Here is a 24563-nt window from a genome sequence, read left to right on the forward strand (position 1 = left end):
GGGCCTCCTCCAATCCGGACGCTCGCTCTCTGCACCAAGCTGGACGGGCGTCCTCCCCTCCTGGCGGATGATCCTTTGCTTTCAGCTCCAAGCTGGGCGGGCGTCCTCCTTCTCCTTGGCGCTGCTCCACCCTCCCAGTTGAGGAGGGGGCCGGGTACCTGCTAAAGGCACTCCGACGCTCAAGTCAGTAATATGACAGAGCGATTGTGATGCGTGTATGCATCGTTATCAAGTTGGTCAGAGTTCATACCTGAGACCTTTATTTATAGTGAGTTGTAATGGGCTTTTACCTTTTGGGGGCCTGGGAACGGCCCAATAATACCTTAATCTTCATTAAGGACTTAATGTGTCATTTAGCGTTTAATCGTGTAATCAGCGAAGTGCGTCGGTTGGGAATGATGGACGGTCAGGGATGTTTACCCTAGGTGGGCGTCCAGCTCTTGGGCGGACGTCCAGCTCTTGGGCGGACGTCCATCTCTTGAGCGGACGTCCAGCTCTTGGGCGGACGTCCAGTCCTCGGGCGAACGTCCTACTTCTTGGGCGAACGTCCAGCTCTTGGGCGAACGTCCACTCCTTGGGCGGACGTTCCGCATTGGGCGGACGCTCCACATTGGGCAGACGTTCCACTTTGGGCGGACGACGAATCCTTGGGCGGACGTCCTATCTTTGGGCGTATGTCCTTGGATGGATGTCCGGTTCTTGAGAGCGGACGTTCAACATTAGGCGGGCGTTCCACTTGGGGCGGACGTTCCACTTGGGGCGGACGTTCCACATTGGGCGGATTCTTCTACTCATGGCGCCGTCTATGTGGGCGTCCTTCCGTACGGCGTCCTGCCCTCCCTGGTACATAAGCCCCTCAAGTCCTAGTGCACGTAGTGTACGTAGGATTTTGAATAATCACCTAAAACAAGAGAAGATCTGACGCCGTGGTCATACATATTTTCCAGACGTTTCGTTTTCAGCATTTTCCTGTAGAACACTTTTTGTGAGTGTAGAAAGTGCGGGGCCGTCCCGTGGTGATAGAATTCCATGTGAGTTCTTCAAAGTTTCTCTTACAAACAGAGGTTCTGCCCATTTGGGCGAACGGGTCCTTATCCCTTATTCGTGGGCGGACGTCCAATCCTTGGGCGGACGTCCGACTCTTGGGCGAGCGCCTCATCTTGGGCGAACGTCCAATTATGGGCGGACGCCCAGCTCTTGGGCGAACGTTCCATTATGGGCGGACGTCCAGCTCTTGGGCGGACGTCCATTTACTAGATGGTTGGGCGCTCGGTCTATGCCGGGAGGTCTTATCAGTACATAAGCCCCTCAAGCCCGAGCATAGTTTTATTGTGCGAAGGGGTTGTCCGTGCCTGGGTGGGCGTCATTTTGGAAAACCGCTGGATTCATGCAAACTCGGACCAATGTTTATTTGGGCGTTCGGTCTTTGTTGCTTGACAAGGGTGGCCGCTCGTCATTTTGAACGGAAATGCCATCTTGGGTGGACGTTCGTCTTGATTGCCATCTTAGGGCGGACGTCCATTTTTGGGCGGTCATTTCATTCTGGACGGACGTTCCATCTTGGACGTCCCTTTTTGAGTGATTGGACGCTCGTTCAATCTTTGGGCGGACGTGCTACTTTAGATAGACGTCCGGTTCTTGTGTTATGCGAGTCGTCCAGGGTGGGCGCTCGACTTTGGTACTCAACAGGGGTGAACGCTCGGCCTTGTGGCGCTCGAGCGGCCTTGGTCCTGATTGCCATTTTGGGGGGCGGCCTTGTTAACCGTTCACTCGGTCTATGCTGGGAGGACTTATCAGTACATAAGCCCCCCAAGCCCGAGCGTAATTTGATTGTGCGAAGGGATTTTTCGGATGGTCCCCGAATTGTTGGGTCCATGTGGTGGTCGACTTGGCGTACCTTGGAGGACAAATGGCCGGATTGTTGATTGACGTCCTCCTACTCCAGATTAGTGTTATATGCCAGATTCGGCTAAGTTACGGATGGCCGGCTGATCGCTGAATGCCAGATTTGGCTAAGTTACGGATGGCCGGCTGATTCCTGAATGCCAGATTTGGCTAAGTTACGGATGGCCGGCTGATTCCTGAATGCCAGATTTGGCTAAGTTACGGATGGCCGGCTGATTCCTGAATGCCAGATTTGGCTAAGTTACGGATGGCCGGCTGATTCCTGAATGCCAGATTTGGCTAAGTTACGGATGGCCGGCTGATTCCTGAATGCCAGATTTGACTAAGTTACGGATGGCCGGCTGATTCCTGAATGCTAGATTTGGCTAAGTTACGGATGGCCGGCTGATTCCTGAATGCCAGATTTGGCTAAGTTACGGATGGCCGGCTGATTCCTGAATGCCAGATTTGGCTAAGTTACGGATGGCCGGCTGATTCTTGAATGCCAGATTTGGCTAAGTTACGGATGGTCGGCTGATTCCTGAATGCCAGATTTGGCTGAGTTATGGACGGCCGACTCTTTGCTTTCTTGCCCGGCCAAGCTGAGAGTTGTTCTCGTTGGAACACTCTTTTTCACCAGCTTGGTCTTACTGGGGTGGACGGTCCTTTTGCCCAACCAAGTTGAGAGTCGTTCTCTTCGGAACGCTCTTTTTCACCAGCTTGGTCTTAATGGGGCGGACGGTCTTTCGCTTTCTTGCCCGGCCAAGCTGAGAGTTGTTCTCGTTGGAACACTCTTTTTCACCAGCTTGGTCTTACTGGGGTGGACGGTCCTTCGCTCCGTCGTCCAACCAAGCTGAGAGTTGTTCTCGTTGGAACACTCTTTTTCACCAGCTTGGAGTTTAGTAGGGCAGACGGTCTTTCGCTCCGTCGCCCAACCAAGCTGAGAGTTGTTCTCGTTGGAACACTCTTTTTCACCAGCTTGGAGTTTGGTAGGGCGGACGGTCTTTCGCTTCATCGCCATTGTTGCCGGTTACCTGCACCATGAAGGGAACATAGCGAATTTCAAGTTTAAAGAAAGCTGTGTCCGTACCTTGTAAGGCCGAAAATATGCTATGGCCAAGTGGCCGAGAAGAGGTTGAGGCCGAACGGCCGAAACTGTTCTGAGGCCGAACGCTCTTAATCATGTGGAGGCCGAATGGCCGAAATCAGGATGAGGCCGAACGGCCGAAGATATCTGGAGGCCGAATGGCCGAGATCATGCTGAGGCCGGTCGTCCTTAAATATGGAGGCCGGACGGTTGATAATACGCTGAGGCCGAGCGGGCCGATAGTATGTTGAGGCAGGGCGGGCCGATAATATGTTGAGGCCGAGCGGGCCGATAATATGTTGAGGCCGAGCGGCCAATAATATGTTGAGGCCGAGCGGCCAATAATATGTTGAGGCCGAGCGGCCAATAATATGTTGAGGCCGGACGGTCGAGAGTTGAGGCCCAATGGCCGAGCGCCTGATGAGGCGTGATGGACGAGCGCTACTATAAGCTTTTCGACTGGTCGCTGGCTACAGCCAAATGGACGGGCGCTCTTTGAAGCTGTACGGACGAGCGCTTGAGTCCAGATTTGGACGAGCGCTTTTTGAATCCGGGCGGACGAGCGCTTAGGTCCGGATTGGACGAACGCTTCAGTCCGGCTTGGTTGGTCACCTGCAGTATAAGGGAAACATGATCGTATTTCTAGCTTAAAGGGTGTGTTCGTACCTTGTAAGGTCGAAAATATGTGTCCAAATGGCCGAGAATAGGTTGAGGCCGAACGTCCGAGATTATGCTGAGGCTGAACGGTCGAGACAATGCTGAGACCGAGCGTCCTTACATATGAGGAGGCCGAACGGCCGAGACTATGCTGAGGCCGAACGTTCTTAAATATGTGGAGGCCGAACGGCCGAGGACATATGTCGTGCGGCTATGAAGTACTGGTGATGGGGTTGTTCGTGCTCATTTGTTGTGGTCACCTTAGGGTAACCGAAGTTACACGGCCCCACGGTGGGCGCCAAATGTTTCGACGGTGTCCGGGCGGACCCTGCAAAAACACACGAGCTTACTGTTGATGGCGGACGGGCGGACGACAAAGATGAACGAGCGGACGACTGATGGCGAACGCTGGAGCTGGGCGGATGAGCGATCACGAACGTCGGAAATGGGCGAACACTTTCAGCTGGATCCCACAAACCGAAGCAAGCTTCATTGGCGGGCGGCATCAAGATGGACGATTGAACGTCTGCCCAATGTGGAGCGTCCGCCCAATGCGGAACGTCCGCCCAAGGAGTGGACGTTCGCCTAAGAGCTGGACGTTCGCCCAAGAAGTAGGACGTTCGCCCGAGGACTGGACGTCCGCCCAAGAGCTGGACGTCCGCCCAAGAGATGGACATCCGCCCAAGAGCTGGACGTCCGCCCAAGGATCGGACGTCCGCCCAAGAGCTGGACGCCCACCTAGGGTAAACATCCCTGACCGTCCATCATTCCCAACCGACGCACTTCGCTGATTACACGGTTAAACACTAAATGACACATTAAGTCCTTAATGAAGATTAAGGTATTATTGGGCCGTTCCCAGGCCCCCAAAAGGTAAAAGCCCATTACAACTCACTATAAATAAAGGTCTCAGGTATGAACTCTGACCAACTTGATAACGATGCATACACGCATCACAATCGCTCTGTCATATTACTGACTTGAGCGTCGGAGTGCCTTTAGCAGGTACCCGGCCCCCTCCCCAACTGGGAGGGTGGAGCAGCGCCAAGGAGAAGGAGGACGCCCGCCCAGCTTGGAGCTGAAAGCAAAGGATCATCCGCCAGGAGGGGAGGACGCCCGTCCAGCTTGGTGCAGAGAGCGAGCGTCCGGATTGGAGGACGCCCGCCCGGTTTGGAGCACAGAGCAATCGTCCATCTTGATGCCGCCCGCCAGTGAAGCTTGCTTCGGTTCGTGGGATCCAGCTGAAAGTGTCCGCCCGTTTCCGACGTTCGTGATCGCTCATCCGCCCGGCTCCAGCGTTCGCCATCAGTCGTCCGCTCGTTCATCTTCGCCGTCCGCCCGTCCGCCATCAACAGTAAGCTCGTGTGTTTTTGCAGGGTCCGCCCGGACACCGTCGAAACAGTAATGTTTTTATTATTATTGATATTCTAGATTTTATAATATTACTTCACGTCCATAAATTCTTTAAATACTTGTCATTCATGAGGAGAATGACACACTCTTTTATATGCACTCAGGTATATCAAAACTATCTTACTAACTTGAACATCGAAAAGTTTTTTGTAGGAAGATTTTTGTTTGTGTTTAATCTCTAGAGTATTCATTTGGAGTCGTTAAGCCACTCAAATCTCTTCACTTGTCCACCAAAGATTCACACTTCATATATAAGTAAAAACAGATACCAATACATGATATTTTTAGAATATAAAATAATTTGAGATAAACAAATTAAGAAAATATAATTATTATTATTTTATTAAGTACCACAATTGTAAAAGGATGATTGAAGGATGCACACCTGATATTTTCCTTAACGTGTTACATATACAACGACTAAGAAGGATTAGCTTTTCCTAAAAGCATTATAAAGGAAATTTCTTCAAACATTAGAACATATTAATGAATAATTAAATTACCAAAAAGTAAAAAAAAAATTACTTTAAGAAAATATAAAATTAGTTTCTAAATATTAACATAGGTCAATTGCAATGTTATTAGAGTCCCTTTAATAGACTCTAATACAACACAAAATATTAGCTTTTTTATTTTTTAAATATTAAAAGGTATAAAATTAGTTTTTAATTTTTTGAAGAAATGAATATTTGTGTTATTTTCATATTAGTCGACACTAACTAAATTAAGTATAAAAAATAAATAAGATTAGCATAGTCTAAATTGACATTGATCTTATTTATTTTTAGTATTTATATTTATTTAAGTTAGTATTAGTTAATCTATATATTACGAATTTGTATGTATTAATGATAACGAATATGAATAATAAAATATTTTTTAATATAAAAGTCTAGACAGAAAGATGTCAAACCTCTTCATTCTTAATTTTCCTCTCCTACTTTTTAGGTAAGCTCATCACGTTTATTCAAAGTCAAAAATCTTCTCACACTTATACCTTTCAATGTCAATCATATTTTTCATCTATATTTATATTTTTCATCTATATTTATATTTTTCATCCGCACGTATCACATTTACTTTTTCTCATCTGCTTCATTGAATTCATACTCATCTTCTTCTTTCACATTCATCTTCTTCATGCATTATTTTTGTTTTCTAGTGTTTTTATTAAACATCAACGCATTGTACCATAACTTTTTTTAAGTTATTTTTTCATTAAATGTAGTTAAACTGATAAAAATTAAACTAATATTAAAAATAAATTTTATTTAATGTTAGCTAAATTAATGTTAAATTAAATAAATTTTAAAATAAATTAATATTAAACTGCTTTAATTAAAAATCAGTTTAAAAGATGAATTAATATTAATTTAAAGGTTTAATGTCTCCTAAAGTCCCTATTTTCGTCCAGAATTTCAAATAGGTCCTTTTTTTTTTCGGCGTCTCAATTAGGTCCTTATTTTTGTAAAATTGGATCAAATAGGGGCTTTCCGTCAAATTGAGATAACACCGTTAAGAAGAATATGCTGACAATGTAATTTTTTATTACGTGGCATTAAAAGTTAAGCTTATAGTTCTTGTTCGTGGTGTGGGCTGTTCTTGTTCGTGGTGTGGGCTGTAGGGATGGCAGGCCCCAAGATGCTATTAGGGAGGGGGGTTGAGAAAAATTCTCCATTTTCCCTTGTTCATGTTAGAGGACTGAGGTTTGGAAGAGGGAATAAAATAATAGGAAGGGGTAGGGGGAGGATGATTCAGAAAGAAGACCTGCAGAATTCAACACAGTTTAAGTTTATATGTAATTTTTTTCCCTTTATATTCTCTCCTTCACTCCCTTCCACGACAACCCCTGCCTCTACCGAACCAGTCCAACCGTGGCTCTCTCTGGCCGGCCAAAATCATCACCGGCGACGCCCTCCGCACTGGAAGTGCCACCACACACCATCGTTCCAACTTCTTTCTTTTCCCACGCGAGCCACTATCAGAGCAAGAACGTGCCACCACTGCCGCTTCTCCTTCAAACTTCCAGATCAGAGTGAAACATAGGAACGTTGCTTCGCCTATCCAAGTTTTGCTGGAACTCTTTCTTTAATTTGTTGTAAATCCGAGAGTTTTACTTGAAAAGAAGAATAAAGTTATGATGATGGATGATTGTTGCGTAGACGTTTGAGAGTTTTACTTGGAAAGAAGAATGGTAATGGGATGAAGATTGGAAGCTGAAATTGGAATCATGGAGAATTTTGGGAAAGTTGGTTTTGGAGGAATCGTATGGACGAAAAGGGAAAGCTGGTTTTCACCCCTTAATTTTATTTCATTTCCAACTTTGCCCTTTCAGCACTATTTATCCTTCATTTTTTAATTCAAAAATAAAAAAAAACACAGTTTAGTCACGTCAGCATGCCACGTAACATCCTATTTAACGGTGTTTAATCAATTTGACGGAAAGTCTTTATTTGATCCAATTTTACAAAAATAAGGACCCAATTGAGACGCCGAAAAAGAAGGGGACCTATTTGAGATTCTGGACGAAAATAGGGACTTTAGGAGACATTAAACCTAATTTAAATGACTCTATCTTCAAAAGTCGACCCTAACAAATTAGGGTCTATAGTTTTAAAATTGCATTGGATACGATACAATCTAATGCTAATAATTTATTGGTTTAATGATTCGATAGATCTTATCTTTTGGCCATACTCTCAAATAGTACTTCTAGTTATTGGTTTTTTCAATTGGGTCCTTAATTTTTGAAATTTTGAAACAAATAAAGCTTGTCGTTAAATTGGACTAACGACGTTTGAGTGCTATGTACGCATGTTGATTGTTTATATTTTAAATGATGTGATATAATTTATATGGTAATAAGGTGATTGTTACATGTAAATTCATATTTTTTTAATTAACAAATTGGGAAAATTTTAATTATACCAAGCACCTTTGTTCGAATTAAGATTTGTGAAAAACAAATTAGGAAAAATTGAGTGCTTCTTCAAATTAGGGTTCCTTTGTAGGGTTGATGTTTGAAGAGATTTGGGACAAAGATGTTGGATTCTTTGACTTATGGCTCTCTCGCGGTAGATGGATGTTCGAAGGATTCGCTCATGGAGGAGATTGAACGATTTTTTTTGAATGGGTTGTTACTATTTCTGATTTTATGATTCTGATTTCTCTTTGCAAGTTGGATAGTTATCTCTGTCGTGGCGGTCATGGAGGTTGCACGATTGAACTGGGACGCGATTTAGGTTTCGCGAAGGTGCTAATGTTGATGAGTCAATGGAGGATGCGCGAAACTTAGGTTCGCCATGGTTGTTGACTTTGGGTCGCTTGTGATTTGGATTCATGGTGAGAGCAATGGTGATGAACAAAGAAGATGATGATTCTCGAACTGGGTTTCACAATTAGGAGTCTCTCGCGTCTTTGCAGTTTGCGCATAGTGGTCATGGTTGGTGGTTGTGGTGGCGCGTGTAAGTTGAGATGCAGTGGTGGTGTCCTCACAGCAACTCACAGTTGAGGCGCGACAACCATCAAATTCCTCTTTCACCATTGATGGACAGTGAACCCTAAACTCTCGAACAAAATCCCTAATTTTAATAAATAATGCAGTTATGGTTTTGAGAGTGATGAAGATGATGACTAAACAGTGTTAATGGTGGCTGGTACACAAAAGGATAGAGGGAGGGAAATGGTAGCTGGTAAAAACTCTAATTTTAAAAAACAATTTAGTTTAATTAATTTTTTTTAATTTAATTAATTTTTTTAATTAAAAAAAACAAAAATTCACCTCAGATCAGTTAAAATTATCTAACAATTTATCACGTTATTTAAAAAATTAATATCAGCATCCACATCAACATAATTCTAATGTGTATGTTAGTTCAATTCAACAGCAGAACTCTATTTATTTCTAATCTTTCAAAATTAAATACTGTAAAAATCTATTTGAGAGTTTGGCCAGAAAAATATAGAGAATCATTTAACCTAATTTATTTAGGATCGACTTTTTGTTTGTTTGTTGGTGTCAGTATTGGACCCACGTTAAACATTTATTTTCTTGTAATAAAATACTTTCCTTTTTCTTTTATTTTTCAGTGATTTCGTATTTTAAATGTTAAAAGATATTTCAATCATTAAGCACCCAAGATGTCTTTCAAAGCATCAAACTTTTACATTATTTATATGAATTATTGAGAGTAAAAGAATAAAAGACAAAACCAATACCGAAAAGGAGAAAAATAATTAACAGTATTGATTTAAATACATTATCAGAAAGAGGAACTATGCTTAACCCGCTAAAAACATTGAATCGAGCGAAAACAAAAGACTTTAGGAAAGTTGACAAAAGTAATTCTGTCTTCTAAATCAACGAGGCAGAATCAAAGCTCTCAGAAGCGCAGCCATTAAAACACAAACAAGTGTGTGTAAACATCATCAAGCAAAAGAAAAAGACGAGCCAGAAAAACAAATTAAGTGGGAACGGTATAATAGTGGTTTAGTACATATGCACTCACATCATCACGACCTCCATTATGAAGGCTATGAGTCTTATTCTTATTGGTTGTAATAAATTGTTATTCACTTCAGAGATATAACACTAATAATCTGATTTCAATTATATAAAGAATTTATATCACTTTTACCTTAAATTCTAAGATAATGAATTAATAATTTTTTTACCTTTATATAATGTTATTTAGATTTACGCTTGGGTTTCCAACATTATGTAACAAGAAGATGGCAGGGAATCCATACCATATAAAAATATATCAAAGATATAACATTATCAGTAAGTTTTATAGATTGAATTAAGTAAAATGGGGTGGTTTGCTATATAAGAGAATTCTTAAACCAGTGTGTGAACATGATATATGAAGCTTTCACAAATTGATATAGGTAAACACCACACTCTATAGTTTATACATAGTCTGTTTTCATGGCAAAAGCAATTCATGTAGCTATTGTTACAAGTCCTGGTTACACTCATCTGGTTCCAATAATTGAGTTCAGCAAACGACTTATCAATCATCACCCAAATTTTCATGTGACATGCATTGTTCCCTCCCTTGGGCCACCCCCAGAATCCTCCAAAGCCTACCTTGAAACTCTTCCTTCAAATATTCACACCATCTTGCTTCCTCCAATTAGCAAAGATCAATTACCCCAGAATGTACACCCCGTGTTCCTGATTCAACTCACTGCTAATCTTTCTCTGCCATCGATACACGAGGTGCTGAAATCATTGTGCTCCCAAGCACGTTTAACAGCATTGGTGGTTGATGTTTTTGCATATAAGGCGGTGGAGTTTGCAAAGGAGTTCAACGCCTTGTCGTATTTTTACTTCCCTAGTTCAGCTATGACATTGTCACTGCTTGCACACGCACCAAAACTTGATGAGGAAGTTTCAGGTGAATTCAAAGATTTATCTCAACCTATAAAGTTTCCTGGTTGTGTACCAATCATGGGGGTTGATCTTCCGGATCCATCCCAAAGTCGAACGAGTGAAATCTACAAGCATTTTCTTGAACGTGCCAAAGCAATTGTTACAGCTGATGGGGTGTTGATCAACACGTTCTTAGAGATGGAACCAGGCGCTGTGAGAGCGTTGGAAGAGTTTGGAAATGGGAGGTTTAAATTGTACCCTGTTGGTCCAATCACGCAAAAGGGTTCAGTCAATGAGGTTGATGAGTCTGATAAGTGTTTAAGATGGTTGGACAAGCAGCCACCTTGGTCAGTGTTGTATGTTTCTTTTGGAAGTGGTGGAACACTGTCTCAAAACCAAATCGATGAGTTAGCTTTGGGTTTGGAATTGAGTGGTCAAAGGTTCTTGTGGGTTTTGAGAGCACCAAACAATTCAGCAAGTGCTGCTTATCTTGAGGCTTCAAAGGAGGACCCTTTGCAATTCTTACCAAGTGGGTTTTTGGAAAGGACAAAGGAGAAAGGTTTGGTTGTGGCTTCATGGGCACCTCAGGTTCAGATCCTTGGTCACAGTTCAGTTGGTGGGTTCCTGAGCCATTGTGGTTGGAACTCGACTTTGGAGAGTGTGCAAGAGGGAGTGCCTTTGATAACATGGCCACTCTTTGCAGAGCAGAGGATGACTGCAGTGATGTTAACCGATGGACTTAAAGTGGCATTGAGACCAAAATTTAACGAGGATGGCATAGCGGAGAAGGAGGAGATTGCAAAAGTGATTAAGTGTCTTCTGGAAGGAGAAGAAGGTGCAGGAATGCGTGGAAGAATGAGGAATTTAAGAGATTCTGCTGCTAATGCACTCAAGGATGGTGGCTCTTCAACACAGACACTGTCTCAGTTGGCTAACCATTGGGAAAATTTCAGAGGGATTTAGTAATGTTGTTCTTCTTACATACCTTGCTCTAAGTTTGATATTTTGGGTGTTTCTCTACACTTGTTTTCTTCGTGAGATTGAATGGATGGTTTGTAATGGTTCTTTTGGTGTTTTTATTTATAATGAGAAGACAGAGAATTTTATTCATCCGTTGCTTAGTTCCATTCCGTTTTTATCTTCATCACAATCAATATTCTTTGCATCTGCTCGGGGCTTCAATTTTTTTCTTTTGACCTGTCAAAACAAAGACCAAGAACATGCTTTGTTACTCCAAAATACAATTCTATATTGTATATGGTTGAAGTCTATCCATAATCCAACAATTATTGTTTATGTTCCTAAAACATATGCCCTTGAGACCCATCAATAATTTTTGAGGAAGGTGCCTTGTAACAGACAGCCAATGGAAAAGAAAGTCAATAAAAACCATAGTTGTCAACTTAGACTGATCAACATTCTCAAATCTCTACACCAATAAGATACAGACAGATCAGAAACATACAAATAGACAGAACATTTTCAATTTCTATTTTGTTGGTATAAAAAAAATCTCATTTTCAACCTAATCAGAAACCATTTTATAGATAACTTCCAAAGTAATTATCATAGAGTTTATATATACATATATCCCAAACCATTGGTCTGAATGAACAGCAGAGATTCAATGGCGAAAACAACCCACATAGCAGTAGTTTCGATCCCTGCATTCAGCCACCAAGCCTCCATTGTTGAGTTCTGCAAGAGATTGGTTCATGTCCATCACCACTTCCAGGTGACCTGCATCTTCCCCACCATAGATGCACCTCTCCCTGCCACACTCACTCTCCTCAAATCTCTTCCTTCCAACATCAACTGCACTTTCCTCCCTCCCATCAACAAAAGGGACCTACCCCAAGATGCTCTCTCAGTAGTGCAAATCCAACTCGCAGTGTTTCAATCCATACCATCCATCCAACACGCACTACGGTCTCTCCTTTCAACCACGCCTCTGGTAGCTCTAATTGCCGATCTTTTCGCAAACGAGGCGCTGGAAATAGCAAAGGAGCTCAAACTCTTGTCCTACGTATACTTCCCTCATTCTGCCATGGCAGTCTCAGTGTTCCTCCATTTGCCATCTTTACACCAGCAAATTTCATGCGAATACAGAGATCACAAAGAAGCCATCAACATTCCAGGGTGTGTACCAATCCAAGGCCGCGATCTTCCCTCGCATTTTCAAGACCGATCTACTCTTGCTTATAAGTTAATTCTCGACCGCTGCAAGAGACTCTCTCACGCTCACGGTTTTATAGTTAACAGCTTCTCCAAAATTGAAGAAAGTTGTGAGAGGGCCTTGCAGGAACATAACAGAGTCAGCAGCAGCAGCAGCAAAAGTTCCGGTGTTTATCTGATTGGGCCAAATGTTCAAACGGGGTCCAGCAATGATCCAAAGGGTTCAGAATGTGTGAATTGGTTGGAGAATCAAGAGGCTAAATCGGTTTTGTACGTGTCGTTTGGAAGTGGAGGCACACTTTCTCAGCAACAGATGAATGAGTTAGCTTTCGGGTTGGAGTTGAGTGGTGAGAAATTCTTGTGGGTAGTGAGAGCTCCCAGTGATTCTGCAGATGGTGCTTACCTTGGTGCTTCTAGTGATGACCCTTTACAGTTTTTACCAAATGGGTTCTTGGAGAGAACCAAAGGTCGTGGCTTTGTTGTTCGTTCTTGGGCACCACAGACCCAAATCCTTGGTCACGTTTCAACCGGTGGGTTTTTAACTCATTGCGGGTGGAATTCAGCACTTGAGAGTATTGTGCTGGGAGTGCCGATGGTTGCTTGGCCCTTGTTTGCTGAACAGAGAACGAATGCGGTTTTGTTAACAGAAGGTGTCAAAGTGGCTTTAAGGCCAAAATTCAATGACAGTGGCATAGCTGAGAGGGAGGAAATTGCGGAGGTGATAAAGGGTCTGATGGTGGGTGAAGAAGGACGTTTGATTCGTGGAAGAATTGAAAAGCTCAGAGATGCAGCTGCTGAAGCTTTGGAAGAACATGGGTCCTCCACAAGGGCACTTTACCAATTTGGCACTCAGATAGAGAGCTTAGCGGGACAGTCCTAGTGTAAAATGTATTCCTTTCTCAAAGGAAAAATTAAAATGAGGGAAGCACTAGAAATAAACTCTGGTTCTGTTGACACAGTTTGATATTTCAATTCTGCTGCCTCTTGCAGAGCCAAATATAATATTAGTTCTATCTATTTTGAAGACATCAAATTCAAGATCGCCAAATTTTGTTCGACTAAAGACGATTGCATATGGGTGATAGTTTAATTTGGAAAAAACATAAATTTTAATTTGATCTTTAACTTTGTTAACTCTGTTATCTTTTTAAATGTTTTAAAAAAGTAACGAGTATATATTTCTATGATGTTTTTGCCCATCACCTTGTTAACTCTGTTATCTTTATTTATTTTAGTTTAGTTTGTGAGTGATTTATTGCATAGAATCGAGTCAATAATAATAACCCATCCTTATACGGGTTAAGGGTTGAGCTGGTTTGTCTTGACACTTGTTTTTTAAGTTGTTTTTAAAAATTTTAGATTTTTTAAAATTTTTTATATATACATCTGTCTTGTGCCTTAACTGGGTTGAGTATGTTGTTAAATGTGTCCTGATCTGAGAGTGTACACAACTTCTGACGTTGGGAGTTATTTTTGCTATGAATAACTTAAAAAATAACATATACTCTTCTATGGTCAAACTTTAAATTCATCTTAAAAGTAATTTCATCTTCCAAACCACTCAATGCAGGAAGGAAACAAATTAGGAATAGCACTCAAAGCACAACTAATACATAAAACAATTTAAGGAAAAAAGAAATAGTTTCCTAATTCTCACTCAAATTTTCCCATTCACTAGTCAACTCTATCAGGGTTTGTCTTGAAGAACCATCTTTCAGTGCATGAGCAGCGAAACCTTTAAAAATCATCATTCTTTGACGCATTGCTTTACCTATTTCTTCTTCCATCAAACACTTTATCACCTTTGCAATTTCCTCCTTTTCCACTATGCCATCCTCCTTAAATCTTGGCCTCAATGCCACTTTCAATCCTTCCGCTAACATCACTGCATTCATCCTCTGCTCTGCAAAGAGTGGCCATGTTATTAGAGGCACCCCCTCTTGCACACTCTCCAAAACCGAGTTCCATCCACAATGGCTTAGGAACCCACCGACTGAACTGTGACCAAGGATCTGAACCTGAGGTGCCCATAACGCCACAACAAATCCTTTCTCCTTTGTCCTTTCCAAAAACCCTTTGGGTAAGAATTGCAAAGGCTCCTCCTCTGCACTCTCAAGGTAAGCAGCACTAGGTAAATTACTGGGCGCTCTCAAAACCCATAAGAACCTTTGACCACTCATTTCCAAACCCAAAGCTAGCTCATCGATTTGGTGTTGAGACATTGTTCCACCACTTCCAAAAGAAATATACAACACCGAACAAGGAGGCTGCTTGTCTAACCATCTTAAACACTCATCAGCCTCACTGTTTGACTCTTTCTGTGTAATGGGTCCCACAGGGTACAATTTGATCTTCCCATTTACCGATTCTTCTAATGCTCTTACAGCACCTGGTTCCATTTCTAAGAAGGTGTTGAAGATAATCCCACCTGCTATAACCATTGCTTTGGCACGTTCAAGAAAACTCTTGTAAGCTTCACTTGATCGATTTTGGGTTGGAGCAGGAAGATCAACCCCCAAGAGTGGTACACAACCTGGTAACCTTATAGGTTCGACCAGGTCCTTTAACTCACCCGAAACCTCCTCATCAAGTTTTGGCATGTGTAAGAGCAGTGACAATGCCATAGCTGAACCAGGAAAGTAAAAATAGGACAAGGCATGGAACTCCTTTGCAAATTCCAAGACTTGGAATGCAAAAACATCGGCCACCAATGCAGTTAAACGGACTTTAGATGACAAGGATTTGAGAACCTCGTGTATTGATGGGAGAGAAAGAGTAACGGTGAGTTGAATTTGGAGTCCGACGTATTGTCCTTGGGGAAACTGTTCTTTGCTGATTGGAGGAAGAAAGACGGAGTCAATGTTTGAAGGAAGAGTTTTAAGGTAGGCTATGGAGGATTCCGGGGGTGACCCAAGTGAGGGAACGAAACAGGTGACATGAAAATTTGGGTGAAGCTTGACAAGTCGCTTAGCGAACTCAACAATAGGGACAAGGTGGCTGAAACCAGGACTAGAAACAACAGCTATATGAACTGTTTTTGCCATCAAATCAGACCAAAGACTAAGGTTTTGTTTGTCTCTTAAAATGTGGGAAAAGCTACAAATGATGCTGTGTTTGTGACTAGACTGTTCTCGTATAAATATACCAAATCATTTGCTTTTTGTTATCCACGTAGCAAACCTTGTTTTTTCTATCTTTTCTTGCGATGATGTAAGCCCATACGCACTAATTAAATTGCTTCTTTTTTTTGAATTATGATACGTAGGCTGTTTTAGCCCAAACCGTGGATGATCCACTAAAAGGATGTTGCTTCCTCCACCACCGTACTTTTTTCCCTTTATCTTTTTTTTACTATTTTGTCCTTCAATAAAATTTTATTTTTAGGGTTATTATTTTTTAATTTTACCCATTCACAACCTATTTCACTAATAACTTATTCTAGTCCCGTACATGAGTAAAATACTTTTATTTCATTTTAACATTATATTTCTTCTTCTCTTTCTTTCGTCGTTGTGAGATACTACAAGTTAAAGGTTGGTGGTGGTGGAAAGAATTATCAAGTAGTCTCCCTCTCGTGGTACAGTGTCGCTCTTGTGGTGTAGTACGTGGAGTGGTGCAGTGCGTGTCGTGCTTCCTCGTATTCAAATAAACCTTGAAATAAAATCCTAAAATAAAAAATGTAATCTTTAAACGGAGGTGACATCCTTCAATGGATGTCAACATGCTTCAACGGATGTCAACATGCTTCAACGGATGTCAACATCCGTTTAAGGAAAAACGGATGTCGACATCCATTTTACCTTAAACGGATGTTGACATCCGTTGAAGATGTCACCTCCGTTTAAAGGTTACGTTTTTTATTTTAGAGTTTGTTTTATTAGGAGACATCCGTTCTCCGTTGATGTATACTTCCTCACGCTGGTTGATTGATGCTCTGGACGCTCCTCGATGTTCCTCCACACCACGGCGGCGACGCTCCTTCACACCATGGCGGCAATGAAAGCTTTCAAACAAAAAAAAAACTGGGAAGAAAAAGAAATAGAAGTGCGGGAGGTGGGGAGGTGAAACAAAAATGGAGAAAGGGGAAGAGAGTTCCGTGGGTGGATGTTGGGAAAGTAAAATTAGGGTTTCAAATTATTTAAAATAGGGTAAAAGTAAAAATCTTTTTAACTTAAGGATATAATTGTATTTAAAATAATGTGGGGAGGTGGAGGAAGTATAGGGTGGTAGTGAAGAGAGCAACACCCCCACTAAAATAAGACTATCGGACCGACCCCCCAGTAAAATGACAAACTGCCCCTAATCATAAACTATTCTTTTAAAGATTTGGTTTTTATTTTGTATTTTTAAAATTTATTATATTTATTAAAAATTTTAATGAAATGATTAACGTCTCTTATAATATAAATTAAAATAAGAATTAAATGGTTTTTTTATCTTGAATTTTATTTTAAAAATTATACTTCATCTTTAAACAATAATATATATGGTTTTTACCCCACTTATTTGGACTCTACTATGTGTTAGAAAAATCATAAAATTAGAAATTTTGATGATGTCTAAATAGTGTCTCAAGTGTTTACTTTGCTAAAAGACCTTCACGAAGACTTGTTTTATGTGTTAAAGCTTTTTTATTAAGTATATTTATGTATAGGACTTTATTTTGTGTTGATTCCTCCTTGTATGTAATGCTTTAAAATTCAATTTGGAGTCAAAAAGCTCTGCAATAATCAATTAGCTACTTAAGATAATCTATTATCACATAGATATTTTAAAAGGTTGCTGAAAACTCAATTTTTGCTTTGGAATAATCGATTACCAGTCTATGATAATCGATTATCCATAATCGATTATGACGTACCATAATCGATTATCACGACTAGCCATTGGAGTTTTTAGGCATGTTTTTGGTTGTTATTGACAACAGATTTTTGGAAGTATCCTTGAGTGAGGTCTTTAAAAAGATGTTTTAGACTCTCATTCTAATACACGAAAACATATCTATTTGTTTTGAATAGTGAAAACTGTGATCGAGGGTTTGTGAAACCCTTGTGCTTTGGCTTTGAGAATTTGGTGTTCGCAAGAGCGAGAACTTTCACTAGGACTGTGATTGAGTGTTGCTACTATTGCTAAGTGAAGTCTGTCATCTTTTGTAAAGATTCAAAGAAAGTGTTAATCCTTTGTGAAGCATTCAGAGGAGGTGTTCATCCCTTATGGACTTCAGGGGAAGTGTGTTTCATCTCTTTTGGTAACAAGAGAGGTGTTTTCTAAAGCCTTAAACTTTTCTTTTTGTGATTGAAATAGTATATTGGTTTTGTGATTGAAATAGTTTATTGGACTTATGATCCTTGTCATCTAAACTAGTATAAATTTATCTGTGCAATTTTCTCTCTTCCTTACTCTTTATTATTATTTAATTATTCGTTAAGGAAATTAAAATTAAGAGAAAATTATTAAAAGCACACGGTTGCGATAAGAAACCAATTCACCTCCCTTTTGGTTTATTGTTCATACTAAACATTTTTCTTTACTACTCTAACAACACGAGTTATTATGATTTGGTTAAAATAATTTCTCTATGCTATTGAATTCTTTAAATCTTCTCGGGTTGGGTACACACACACACATATATATATATATATATATATATATATATATATATATATATATATATATATATATATATATATATATATATATATATATCAACGCTTAAGTTAGGTAAGGTTTAAGGAGATAATAAATGAACTCTAATTGAAATTTTTAGTGGCCCAGTTGTTATAAGTCTATCTTATTGAAATAACATGCTTCCACTAACTTTAAAGAGTTACCACGAGTTTCACCATTCCTAATTTTATAAGTTTCACCACTCTTTGTTTTACACTAGCCCAATTAGCTAAAACTTTTTAATTCCCTCTGAGTTAAACAACCAAGTGTTTTAAATCCCTTTTGTTATAAGACTTGTTCACAGAGCTAGATGACTAAAGTAACATGAAACACTAGAAGGGGGCTGAATAATATTACTGTAAATCTTTTTTGAATCAGAAGTTTGATCATATAAGATGAAGATTGGATGATCCTCATGAGCAACTTAGTTCTTATGCTATAAACGTTGTTTTGATAGGTGCGTTTATAGTCTCGGTATTTAGTGTATCTTCGTAGCATTGGAAGAAGTAACTCTTGAACAAGAAGGTGTCTTTTAACGGGTGTGCACGTTAAGGATTTGTTTTCCGCATAAGGTGAACGTTTGTAAATTTAGGACATAGCACATAGCACACAACTTTTATACTGGTTCACTCAACTGACCTATGTCTAGTTCTCCTTTAAGGTAACTTAGAGGGTTCCACTAGATTTTCATTGAAGTACATATAAGTATTCTTACCACTCCTGATTTTACTAGTTAAACGCAGTAACCCTCGTTACTGTGACTAGTATAGAGTATCACAACTCCTAATATCACCACTTCTAGTATCCCTAGTATCCTCCATATACAATGTCTAGTTGAGTTTAACTCACTCCTGATTGTCCTAGTCAACCTACTAACCGCCATTACTGTGACCTTAACTGAGTTTCACCCACTTCTAGTATCAAATATCACCCACACCTGGTATCCCTAGACGCTTTCACGGTATTCTTCAGATACACTGCCTAGTTGACTTTCACTCATTCCTAGTTTCCACTAGACAATCTCATCTAGCTACCGTTTAATTTCACCAAGTTATACGTCAGAGTTTCACCTACTCTTCGTTTCCACTAAACACACATGTCTAGCTATCATTTAACTCCTCAAAGTTAAATGTAACATATTTTAATTCTCTTCAGAATTTACAATCTCTTTGGCACGACTTTTGATGAGAAAATCGTTCAACAAATGTCTTTTTCTCTCTAACGTCCATTTCTGACTTGTATTTGATAGAGCAAATGGATGCTTGAATAGGAAATCTACACAAGGGAGAGTAGATATGCATGCAGAAGATATGTCCTTTCTCTTATTACTTTTTTTTTGTTTTTAAACGTTAAACATTTAATGCTTGTTCAAAACAACAAAGTTTTTCACATTTTCTACTGTTCAAGTAGGATTGGATTGTTTGAGCTTTCTAGTGAAGATACCAAATGTCTCATGAGAGTTTCATCGTTGGATGAAAACATGTTGGGCACATGGTATCATTTAGCCTACGAGAGGTTTCTTGTAATTGGCGCTTTGTTTAGTAGATACTCGTTGAGTTCAAGAGTGTGTTTCGTAAGACATTTCTTATTATGTGATTTTGAAACAAGGTTTGTTCTTTTGGTGCATTTACCAAAGACATCATTTTATAGTAAGAGTTTTTCTAGCTTGATTAGCTAGATATTCTACAAGTTCATTTAGCAAGACTCTTATGAGTTATTGGATTATGTTTAAGATTTTTTGTGTGTTTTACTAAAACATATTTTTGACCATTTCATCTATCAAGCTATATTTATAGAGTTCGTTTAATAATTGTTTAGCAATCTTTTAGCATTCGTTGCATTCAACAAAACACTCATTGACGCATTAAATAAAGACATCGTTTAATGGTGCATCTTACAAAGGATTTTTCCTTAGTAGTTCTCTTACGCCTCGTTTTCCTATTCGCATTGTGGATTTCAGAAGGATAATACTTTGTCAGACATATTTTGTTCAGTGCAGTTCGTTAGTCCATAAGATGTGTGAAATCACTAAATGATCTTGGCTTTTCCCTTAGAAACCTTTCTTAGTTTCGACATTCTTATGTTTTGCATATAAGATTCTTTATATATTGTATGTTTTTGCGCTTTGTAATGCCACAAATTTAAGGTGTCATGAGTTTTTACAAAAAAGCCGATAAATTTCAAACTTTATCATAGCGCGAAAACGTACTTTTCAAAAACCTCAATAAATAAGCGCTATGATTTATTAAAAAAATAATAGTTCCAAAAACTTTATCCATTTACATTACTAAACAATAATGAAAATAACTAAGGAAATAAAGAACTCCAATTACATATCTCAAAAGTTCAAATACAATAACTTTAAAAGACAATCCCAAGTCTGCCCCGTACGTCATCTCTTAAATCTATCATGTCTCAACAATATCTACAACATCATCTGCTCACATATAACACGTTATAGATCATCGCCGATAATTTCATTCAGAAACACACAACACAAACATGTATGGGGTAAGCTACCAATAAAACAATCATAAAACATGATACATACATATTGCTTATATCAACAATAGTCAAGCACCCCACATATAGAAGTATTAACCATAAAATTCCTAATCCTATAAAACAAAACAATTCAATCATCTTAAAATACTCGATTGTTAATCCTCAATCCTCAAGGTTATCACGAACATCATAAAGACACACTAATTGTATATCCTCTCAACAACACCTATGGTAACTACACCACGTGATACCACTATTATCAAAATAATATTCCTCTAGAGCGTCATTGTCATTACGATCATCAACACGTGTACTGCCATCATGAATACCCTTATAATGATCAACACTAGAGTTTCCACAAAACTATAAACCTCATAATGGAAAGAATAAGTCTGACTCTTATACCGTACCTCACCCACTTGTAGCTTTCCCTACAGGCCATTTGTAGCCTTAGATATGCTCGAGTAGTCTCGCAATCATACTAAGGAACATGTACTTCTGTCACATAAGCACAAGGAAAACACCATTACTCGCACAAAAGGAAGGTTCAATACCCCAAGAACCCTTTTTTTGCACACAAGACAAAAGGAAGCACATATCCGTAGATAAACTCTAGATTTACTGGGTACAATAAGTAAACATATCCCTCACTCTTATGCTCATCAAGCACATACTCAGGTACACCCAAATACTCATTCATGCTCCAATCTCTAACACAAGTCAGAACTCACCCTGAACATAACCATTAATCTCATTATCATCCCATTTCACAACTCCTCAAGCTTGGTCTACATCCATTCTTTATCAAATTCTCCACTTTCAACAAAAATGAACTAGGATAATCATTATCACAAGTGATAATCCATTATTCCCGAGAATTTCACAATTACACAAAACATACTATCATTATAACTTATGTTCAATTATATTTTCTCTTGTCTAAACGATTATTTTCCAAACATAAGAATCTTCCAAGCTAAACGATTATTTTTCATAAAGGAAGATCTTACAAAACATTGCAATACATATTCTGAATAACACATTGAATCATTCATATCTATTTATTGAGTTGAGCTTCCAAGCTTTTAAAAGAAAATTTCAAAAGCTCGATAACGTGCTATATCAAAAGGATTGAAAAAATTTTTCCATTAACATTATTCAACCCCCCTAGTGTTTTTTAGGTACTTCAGTGAAACTTATGTGTATGTGGAACCTCCCTTGCGATCTTCTTCTCTAGACATGAAGTTGCACAAATGTCCAAGCTTTTGGCAGGAAAATCATTTCTTCTCTTTACTCTTAGGAGTTGCCAACTTCAAACAATTCCTCTTGATGTGGGGACCCCGCACTCATAACACCTCACACTTCTAGAACCTCCCTACGTTGGCCTAGCATACGGTTTCTTCTAATTTTTATCTCTAGAGGAAACACCTTTCTAAGTCCTCACCACACGCTTCTGACTCTCTTCCATTAGCTTTTCCATCTTAGATTGTTCTACCACCTCCGAAAATATCCTAATCCTCAAATGTACTATGAATCTCATCAGACTAGGATACAAACCCCTTTCAAACTTCTTGCACTTCCACTCTTCACTCATGGTTTAAGTATATAATCTAGAGAGGTACATAAAACGTGACACATATTCCTACACAGTCTTGCTTCCTTGTTGTAGCATCAAAAAATCTGCTTCCCTTTCATATTTAACATTTTTAGGAAAATAACACTACAAAAATTTTGCCCTAAAAGTCACTTAGCTGATCTCCTCTCCTTGAACAGTCATCACTTGCTTCATGCTCCTCCACCAATAGTCTACCTCCCCAGCTAGCATAAAATAGAGAACTTCTGCTCCTTAGTACAATCTATCACTCCAAATATCTTTTTTTTGCTGCAGATCTAGTCACTTGCCTCATAAGGAGTAGCCTTTCCATTAAACTTCGATGGATTATAACATAAATAGTCATTCATACTGGCACAATGCCTCGGGATAGCTCATGCATGTTGTCCTTGTAATGCATGCATCATCTGCTTGAAAGCACGAGCAATGACTTCAGCGATGTTGGTAGGTGATCGTCATCTACGATACATCTTTTTGCATACACAACAATAATACTCATTTAATCACTTTATTCCATACAGTCATACACAAACACATGCAATCCACACAGTCACACAACAAAAGTTAGATGAGCTTACTACCCAAAAACCCCAAAAGTTTTTTTGAAAACCTGGCTCTAATACCAAATGTAACACCCTAAATTTAGGGTGTCACGAGTTGTTACAAAAAAATCGATAAATATCAAATTTTTATCTTAGACACTCTTTTTGTAATACAATTTTTCATACAAAGTGATATTTCGTTTAATGATTTTGTTAAACTTCAAAACCTGAGTTGTTAGACGACCTAGTCTCTAGACAATCTTGTTTTCACATTTAGTCCCTCATCATTAAAACTACGTGAATTTAGTCTTTTTAATAAAATTTTGTTAAGTTTATTTGAGGTTTCAAGTGTATTTCTTCATTAACATTAAAGAAAAAATATGTCAAACAATGTAAACAACTCAAATATTATCATGAAATACGCTTAAAACATTAAATAAACTTAACAAAGATTTATTAAAAGGGTTAAATCCACATATTTATAAAATTGAATGACTAAATTAGATCAAAGTTTTGAATGAAAGCTAATTTCAATTTTCACTACGAAAAAAAAATGTTTAACCCGTATAAATTTAACAAATCCTTATCTTTTTCTAATCTAAGCAAAATTGGGTTTATCTTTGTTTGCGCATTTCAAAGTGGAGGATGCGATGGTGTAAGCGCATATGCACCAAATATTCTTTATATTTGAGAAATCTTTCAGGTACACCAACCAATACGTTGGCCTACACAACTTCAACACTATTAAGTGGCATTATTGCATGATGTATTAGAAGCAAAAATTATTATCTAGCCAATCAATACGTAGTGAAGGATACAAAAGTAATTAGATTGAGAGTTTAAAGGTTAGGATTTGGGAAAAAATGTAGAGTGTAGGAGTAGCCCCTTGTAGTAGTTGAAACTATACCCAAATAAACAAATTAAATAATAGTTACATTAGCTGCGTAGAAATAAGAAAAATACGGATTTATACAAAACAATAACATAAAGATAATTATATATATATATATATATATTAGTTTATCTAATCGTTTTAAAATATTTAAGATTTCCTATTCATTGTTGATTAATTGTAATATAATACTTGTAAATATTTATCCAAATAATAATTAAAACAGATAAATAAATAAATTTTATATTTTAGTTTATAATATTTAAATAAAAATAAAATATATTTCTTTAAACATTTTTAAATGTATATACTTTTTGGCTTTTAATGTTTGTATATATGAATAAAACATTATAATAAAATATTTATTATATAAATTTATTGGAAAACTTAATTGATTGTATATCTAATTGTATTGTTTACTACATTTAATAATTATATTAACCCAATTTTTTTCCGAATAAGTGTAACAAAGTAATCAATAATATTGTCTCATCTAAAGCTACAATGAATAATAATAATCAGATCATTTACTTAAAAAGGAATTCACGTGATGGTTATTGTTATTCTTTATTAATGTAGAAAAACTTTTTAACACCAGTTAAAAAACACTTTTTATACCATTTATCATATAAATATAAAAAAAATCCATCTTTTATATCAATTTTAGAAATATAAAAAATTATTAGAGAAAAATGTTTTATATATCATCTATGTTTTTTATACCAGTTTAAGAATGGTTTAATACCCTATTT

At 38.6% G+C, this 24563-nt stretch overlaps 3 protein-coding genes across 3 annotated transcripts; 2 read left to right on the forward strand and 1 right to left on the reverse strand.

Moving 5' to 3' along the window:
* Positions 1-9825: 9825 nt before the first annotated feature.
* Positions 9826-11528, forward strand: LOC108329039 (hydroquinone glucosyltransferase). Its single transcript, XM_017563019.2, has one exon. It carries the CDS (start codon positions 9972-9974, stop codon positions 11379-11381), a length of 1410 nt encoding a protein of 469 aa, XP_017418508.2. The 5' UTR covers positions 9826-9971; the 3' UTR covers positions 11382-11528.
* A 476-nt stretch (positions 11529-12004) lies between these two features.
* On the forward strand, positions 12005-13656 carry LOC108329037 (hydroquinone glucosyltransferase). Its single transcript, XM_017563018.2, has one exon. The coding sequence runs from the start codon at positions 12028-12030 to the stop codon at positions 13471-13473; it is 1446 nt and encodes a 481-aa protein (XP_017418507.1). The 5' UTR covers positions 12005-12027; the 3' UTR covers positions 13474-13656.
* A 449-nt stretch (positions 13657-14105) lies between these two features.
* On the reverse strand, positions 14106-15714 carry LOC108329040 (hydroquinone glucosyltransferase). The gene has a single exon (XM_017563020.2). It carries the CDS (start codon positions 15635-15637, stop codon positions 14240-14242), a length of 1398 nt encoding a protein of 465 aa, XP_017418509.1. The 5' UTR covers positions 15638-15714; the 3' UTR covers positions 14106-14239.
* Positions 15715-24563: the final 8849 nt, after the last annotated feature.

Source organism: Vigna angularis, chromosome 2 (genome assembly GCF_016808095.1).
Source record: "Vigna angularis cultivar LongXiaoDou No.4 chromosome 2, ASM1680809v1, whole genome shotgun sequence".
NCBI lineage: Eukaryota > Viridiplantae > Streptophyta > Magnoliopsida > Fabales > Fabaceae > Vigna > Vigna angularis.